The 7,287-nt window shown below is 42.2% G+C and overlaps 1 protein-coding gene and 1 non-coding gene across 2 annotated transcripts; one reads left to right on the top strand and one right to left on the bottom strand.

The window, feature by feature from the left end:
* The first annotated feature begins 4,387 nt into the window (after positions 1–4,387).
* Trnav-uac lies at positions 4,388–4,460 on the top strand. Its single transcript has one exon. It is a non-coding gene; the product is annotated as a tRNA-Val (tRNA).
* Positions 4,461–4,906: 446 nt separating this feature from the next.
* On the bottom strand, positions 4,907–7,072 carry LOC5579107 (methyltransferase-like protein 17, mitochondrial). The gene is made up of 5 exons (XM_001657252.2): positions 6,894–7,072; positions 6,480–6,822; positions 5,451–6,079; positions 5,114–5,391; positions 4,907–5,053 (listed from the first exon to the last, which is right to left on the bottom strand). The coding sequence occupies exons 1-5, from the start codon at positions 6,945–6,947 to the stop codon at positions 4,981–4,983; spliced, it is 1,377 nt and encodes a 458-aa protein (XP_001657302.2). The 5' UTR covers positions 6,948–7,072; the 3' UTR covers positions 4,907–4,980.
* Positions 7,073–7,287: the final 215 nt, after the last annotated feature.

Genomic DNA, 7,287 nt, shown 5'->3' with positions numbered 1-7,287 from the left:
TTGAGGCAGCGTTGCCGGAAGAGGGAGAGCTCACCGAAGCCCCTCTTGAGGACTGCTGGAATAGTCTCAAAGCAGCCATAAACAACGCAGCGGAAGGTGCCATTGGGTTCGTGGAAGCAAATCGACGGAACGGTTGGTTCGACGAGGAGTGTCAGACGGTTTTGGACGAGAAGAATGCAGCGCGGGCGATGATGTTGCAGCAAGGCACCCGTCAAAACGTGGAACGATACAAACAGAAGCGAAGACAGCAAACCCATCTATTCCGGGATAAAAAGCGCCGCCTGGAAGAGTTGGAGTGCGAAGAGATGGAGCAGTTGTATCGTTCTCAAGAAACACGCAAGTTCTACAAGAAACTAAATGCATCCCGCAAAGGCTTTGTGCCGCGAGCCGAAATGTGCCGGGATAAGGATGGTGGTATCTTGACGGACGAACGTGAGGTGATTGAAAGGTGGAAGCAGCACTACGATGAACACCTAAACGGCGCAGAGGAGGAAGATCAAGACAGCAGGAGGAATGGCTTCATCAGTACGGCGGATGAGGGAGACGTGCCAACTCCCACAATAGGCGAAGTTAAGGATGCTATCAAACAGCTCAAGAACAACAAAGCAGCTGGAAAGGATGGTATTGGAGCGGAACTTATTAAAATGGGCCCGGACAGGTTGGCCACTTGTCTGCACCGATTGATAGCCAGGATCTGGGATACAGAACAGCTACCGGAGGAGTGGAAGGAGGGAATAATATACCCAATATACAAAAAGGGTGACAAGTTAGAATGTGAGAACTATCGAGCGATCACCATTCTTAATGCAGCCTATAAAGTGCTTTCCCAGATCATCTTCCGCCGTCTATCGCCACTGGCAAGCAGATTTGTTGGAAGTTATCAAGCCGGATTTGTGGACGGTCGATCGACGACAGACCAAATCTTTATGTTGCGGCAGATCCTCCAAAAGTGTCGCGAATATCAAGTCCCTACGCACCACCTATTCATCGATTTCAAAGCGGCCTATGATACCATCGACCGCGAAGAGCTATGGAAGATTATGGACGAGAACGGTTTTCCCGGGAAACTGACTAGACTGATCAAAGCTACGATGGATAGTGTACAGTGCTGTGTGAAGATATCGGGTGCTTTATCGGACCCGTTTGAAACACGCAAAGGACTTCGACAAGGCGATGGTCTTTCCTGCCTCCTGTTCAATATTGCGCTAGAAGGTGTTATGAAACGGGCGGGCTTCAACATGCGGGGCACGATCTTCAATAAATCCAGCCAGTTCATTTGTTTCGCTGACGACGTGGACATTGTCGGAAGAACGTTCCAGGTGGTTGCGGAACAGTATACCAGGCTGAAACGTGAAGCAGATCGGGTTGGATTGAAGGTAAATACGTCGAAGACGAAATATCTGCTGGCTGGAGGAACCGAGCGCGATAGAGCTCGCATAGGCAGACGCGTGACGATCGACGGGGATGAGTTCGAGGTGGTGGACGAATTCGTCTACCTCGGATCATTGATAACGTCGGATAACAACTGCAGCAGAGAAATTCGAAGACGTATCATCGCCGGAAGTCGTGCTTACTATGGACTCCACAAGACCTTGCGGTCTGGTAAACTTCACTTCCGTACTAAGTGTACCATGTACAAGACGCTAATAAGACCGGTAGTCCTCTACGGGCATGAGACGTGGACAATGCTCGAAGAGGACCTGCAAGCGCTAGGAGTTTTTGAACGACGTGTGCTTAGGACGATCTTCGGCGGAGTATGTGAGAACGGCGTATGGAGGAGAAGAATGAACCACGAGCTTGCGCAACTCTACGGTGAACCCAGTATCACGAAAGTCGCCAAAGCTGGAAGGGTACGATGGGCGGGACATGTTGTGAGAATGCCGGACAACAATCCCGCAAAAATGGTGTTCAACTCAAATCCGGCCGGTACAAGACGAAGGGGAGCGCAACGAGCTAGGTGGTTTGACCAAGTGGAGCAGGATCTTGGAAGTGTGGGGCGATCGAGGAATTGGAGGTTAGCAGCCATGGACCGAGTTAGTTGGCGTAACATTGTGGCGCAGGTCATGTCTTGAAGGACGTAGCGCCAGCAAAAGTAAGTAAGTAACAACGTTGCAAAATTTCAGCTCGATCGGAGAAACTATATTTTAGCGTCAGCCGTTCAAAGTTTGTATGGGATTTACTATGGGATAACTTACTTTTGCAAAGAAAAATCGCCAGAGGTCGCCCATTGACCTCTAAAAAAATTCTGAACACAGACCTCGATAAGTATATTTACGATGAAAAAGACCGCGAAACAATCCGACACCTGTGAGAAAAGTTATTCAATGAAAACCTTTTGGCAAGGCGACGTTGATTACCACGTAAAAGAATAACAATAATAACAAAATCGGGCAAAATTCCCGAATAGTCTATGCTTAATAACTTTTTTCACAAGCATCGAATTGCTTCGCGGTTTTCGGCAATGTTGTTCATCGTAGAAATACCTATCGATATCTGTGTTCAGAATTTTTATATAGGTGAACGGGCGACCTCTGGCGATTTTTATTTGCAGAAGTAAGTTTTCCCATAGTAAATCCCATACAAACTTTGAACGGCTGGCGCTAAAATATAGTTTCTCCGATCGAGCTGAAATTTTGCACAGTTGTTATGGGACCTAAATGCAATCCAAAAAGTGGATTGGAGCGAGAATCTAAATTTTTCATATAACCGTGTCCCAGGCTAATGGGCATAACCTCGAATAATCTGGAGCAACTCCGATGTCCGCAAATTACTAAAACTAGACTAAATTTGCCGCAAATGCTTCTGGATGGATCCAATTTCATCCATTGCTCAAAAAGTTAAGTATTTGAATCTAGAGAAAATTTGCCAATCTGAAACCTGTACATTTCAAATGTGAATGTTATGCCGTCATATATCATAATGTGACAGATTTTTCATTCTATTAAATGCCGTAGAATGTACTCACGATTTGATAACTCTCAGCTAAATTTGGGCTTAATCTACAAGTGGCGTGAGGTAAGTATTGTCGATCTCGTATAGCGATGTGACAATTTATTATCGACTCGAATGAAGTGACTCTCCATTTGATTTACACGGCGACAATTCTCACCTCACGCCACTCGAGCAGACATCGATCAAAAATGGATAAATCATGGTCCAATCATGATGGTGTATTAATTAGAAGAAAAGGAAGCTATTTAGAGAACCATTTTTGGCGTAGAATATCACATTTACCTTTCCTTGTTTCCTTCCGGTACTTGCCTGTTGAGGATCAACACGGTATTACCCTATTGAAGATCTGTATCTGTCTGAGGATATGATACTAGCCTGTTGAGGATCAACCTCTCCAACAACTTGGCCGTCGTATCTGGTAGAACAACATCTAAAAGGTCTAATTTGTCATCATATGTCAAGAGGTTTTTTAATGGACGACTTTTAGGATAAGTTAAAATCAAATCATCCACGAAAATGTTCAAAATGCTTCGAATGGACAACACATCACTACTCTTGAGGTGAAAGCATCCAATAAGATAGAAATATCATCATCTTTTCCTTCTTGTCATTACGTCCTCACTGGGATAGAGCCTGATTCTCAGCTTAGTGTTCAAAAAGCACTTCCACAGTTATTAACTGAGAGCTTTCCTTGCCAAAGTTGCCATTTTCACATTCGTATATCGTATGGCAGGTACGATGATACTCTATGCCCATGGTAGTCAAGGAAATTTCCTTCACGAAATATCCTGGACCGACCGGAAATCGAACCCAAAGTTTGTATTTATATTTTAAAATTTATGTTTACAACAAAAACAATTATATTTTTCATAAATAGGTAACAATATCGCAAGAAATTAAGTGTTAAAATTATGAATTTTGTCACTTATGTGTCTGGGTGATAATGATAACGAGGGAACTACCCCTACACTCAGGGATATAAGAAGTTCAAAATTTCCACCTTATTAAACAGCTTAAAAAAAACTAAAAACTGTTTGAATTATGGCAGAACAACGCAACAAGCGTAAGATTTTATACAAGCAACATGCAATTCCCAAGCGTTTATGGCATAACACACATAGTCAAAACTAAAGTCATAAGTATCAGTCTCAGTATAAAATCCAAAAAACGGTAATGCTAAATGAATATGGCCAACAGAAATGTACTAAAAATGATACACATTTGTTTGAGACGAAAAACTTCAAATATTGAGCGCACTGATACTTTCTCTTCCTTAACCTTGTGGTAAAAGTAAATAACAAGGCCAGTAAAAGTAGAAATCCCATACAAAATCAAGACCGCTGTTTTTAATTACAAATTATGATAAAAAAAAAATCATCAAAAATAAATAAACATTCATCATCAGTAACTACAATGGACTCTGTTTTTCGCCAGTGGTTCCATAGTGTAGCGGTTATCACGTCTGCTTTACACGCAGAAGGTCTCCAGTTCGATCCTGGATGGAACCAAATGAGTTTTTTTAACCCTACACCAATTGTCATCGAGATTGAATGCACGTAGCTAGTCGACCACCCAACCAAAACGAACACATTTTTGAGTAATTGTAAGAAATGTAGGAAATTGAAATTTTCTAAATAGTAATTTCTATCGACCACATAGATCCAACATTTTATCAAGCGCGTCGCGAAAAATTCTCACGCCTAGATCTTAAAAAAGAATCGAATTTACTTTAAACCGTTTTAGTATTTTCTACGCGACTATACCTTCGACAATCAGGGAAAATCGAGCAGAAGACAACACAACGATTGAAGTAACTGCGACAATCGACAAGCATTTATAGAAGTTTTCAATTCAAACGAAAGGATTGATTCAATCCATTTTTGCTGAATCTGTGCTAATCTAAATTTATATTGTGGTCTGAAAACTATAGCTGTGATCACAAAGAAGTTATTCGTTACTATCTTAAAACAAGGTATAATTCACATCTATCTCTTTTGTATCCTACATAAAACTCATTCCATTGTATAACTATTCTAGGTTGTCTATTTTGATCGGTAGTTGATCACCCCATTTACTGGCCCTGGCACATCGATATAGGTTCCTGAAAAATCATTCATTTTATTACCCCCTCCTCGAGCAATTAATGTGCCATTATACTTACTTGCCGTGCTTCGAAGCGGTGAAGATTATTTCCTGCAGTTTTCCACCATCAGTACACATCCGACAAATCGAATGCTTCGAACGGACGAGCGTTGGCCTCACCAAACGAGGATGTCGACTTTGGGCAGTTGGGGTGCCCTTTTTAAATACAACATAGGAGTACAGGAACTTGCTAGCCTCGCTTGATTTCCCAAGCGGTAACGGATTGTATGTTACCTCGAAATTGCACGGCGTGCCGTCATCCAGCTTCATCCGGGGACATTGCTGATGGTGGGGACACTGTAATTAACGGGATGTTTGAAATCTTATATTATATACCAAATCACGTGCTGTTTTACCGGTGAAAATATGTGATACTCGACTTCACTGCTCTCAAATTTCTTCAGCAGAAATTCTCTAGCTTCCTCGATTAATGAAAAACCAGCATATGTACCTTGTTCCACCAGTACCAAGTAGCCATCGCATTTGTTCCACAGGTTCTCTATCACGTCTAAACGGTTCTTTTTCGATGGCAGTTCAAACAACGAGAATGAACTCAACACGATGTCGTACTTATTGTGGGAGGCGGGCAGGAACTGCCTGTAGAATACGTTCCTCAAGCTCATAGCCTTATTCATTTCTCCACCCCGAAGAATCAACTCCGCCAGGTCATTCATATCTGCCGAAGCATCAATGGACACATACTCGAAGATGTGCTCCTTCCATAGGTTGGACACCGCCCACGTACCGGTCCCAACACCGGAACCAAAGTCGATAAAACTTCTCGGTTTGAACTGGGCATCGCGTTGCTTGATTTCATCAAAAACCCGAATCAAGGTCGCGTACTCTGCCGCTGACCGTCCCAGAAGGTACTGTAAGCTTTTGAACTCGTCATAGTTGATCGGTTTCCATGCGTAGATCTGCTGTTTGGCACGTTTCTTGGCCTGCGCCTCAATCACCTTGTTGATGTAGGTCACCTGCTCTTCTGCTGCAAGTCGAATTTAGCAGCATTGCACAATGGTACATAAAGCAGATTAAGACGGAAAGATGGATGTAATGCTTTAGAATGAAATTTTAGACGAAACTATCTTTTACAAAGTTTTTAGTATGGAGTTCTGCACCGTTTTTTTATATGAGATTTTATATTTTTTGGCCCTGTTGTTTTCTGTTGTTCGCTGCTCTACGAATTTGCTAAAGTATACACCCTTAATTTTTACAAATAAGTAAATGGTCTATTTCATATCTAAGTTTCATCAAACAAAGAGACAAACCAATACAAACAACTTTGTAGAAGGCAATTTTACTCTAAAGATTCTAAAGTAAATCTGTTTATCGGACCATTGTGCTTGGGATTCAATCGAAAGTGTACAATAATTAGTAAAACTTACACATTGTAGTAACATCCATCTTTGCTTTGAACTCATCGCCCACCGAGTGCCGCAGATCATTAATTTTTCGCCTAAGCTCGTCATTTTCCAGCGGAACCTTACGTGATCGCAAAAAATTGTCCAGTTTGTTTCCTTCGGACAGCAGTGCCTTAATCGGATGGTCTTTGCAGCAACGTAAAATGGCACTGACAATGGATTCCGGCACGTTGATGCATCCGCTCGTTAGTCGACCTTCGTGCTGTCTTGGTTTGAATCTACCGGCGTCGAGGGCCTGATCCGTAGACTGGTCTAATGTAACTGCAGCCGCCGGAAGCTTACTCCGGGAAGATGTGCTAAGATAGCGCTAAAAGTGATTCAGGAAGTTTTGTTTGAAAAGTTTTGGTACCTTAGTACCAAGTTACGGAAATCCCTTACCTGCACGTAAAGGAATAAAGATTTATTCCTCGCTAATGATCCGAAAATAGCCATTCTTTTGCAATAAAATTACGATTATCTTGCGATGCATCGAGCTGATAGAACTAGACAGCGGCTGAAGATGCTTGCTTCACATTGATGTTCACAAACAAAACGCACGCTGTTTCATTTTTATCAAAATCGTCCACGCACGGATGAGTATTTTCACACACTTCATTTCTCGCTTAATTTATGATCTCGTCCTAAAAGCCATTGGTAAAGAATAGTGATCCTTTATAGAGAGATAAGCGGAAGTAAAATGGAATGATTTGGCAACAGACCAACAGTGCTGATTTTGCTCGGCGTCGAGAATAATATTGTAACACGGACATGACTTCCTCATTGATAAAAAGTG

Source organism: Aedes aegypti, chromosome 3, assembly GCF_002204515.2.
Source record: "Aedes aegypti strain LVP_AGWG chromosome 3, AaegL5.0 Primary Assembly, whole genome shotgun sequence".
Classification (NCBI taxonomy): domain Eukaryota; kingdom Metazoa; phylum Arthropoda; class Insecta; order Diptera; family Culicidae; genus Aedes; species Aedes aegypti.
Note: the sequence above shows the minus strand (reverse complement) of the source record. Positions and strands in the feature narration are given on the sequence as shown.

Excerpts from the sequence above, each read along its gene's own strand:
- LOC5579107 (XM_001657252.2), bottom strand. The coding sequence starts at position 6,947 with ATGGCTATTTTCGGATCATTAGCGAGGAATAAATCTTTATTCCTTTAC. Across the intron at positions 6,823-6,893 it reads CTTTATTCCTTTACGTGCAG|CGCTATCTTAGCACATCTTC; the intron begins GTAAGGGATTTC and ends AATCACTTTTAG. Across the intron at positions 5,054-5,113 it reads ACCGCTTCGAAGCACGGCAA|GAACCTATATCGATGTGCCA; the intron begins GTAAGTATAATG and ends ATGATTTTTCAG.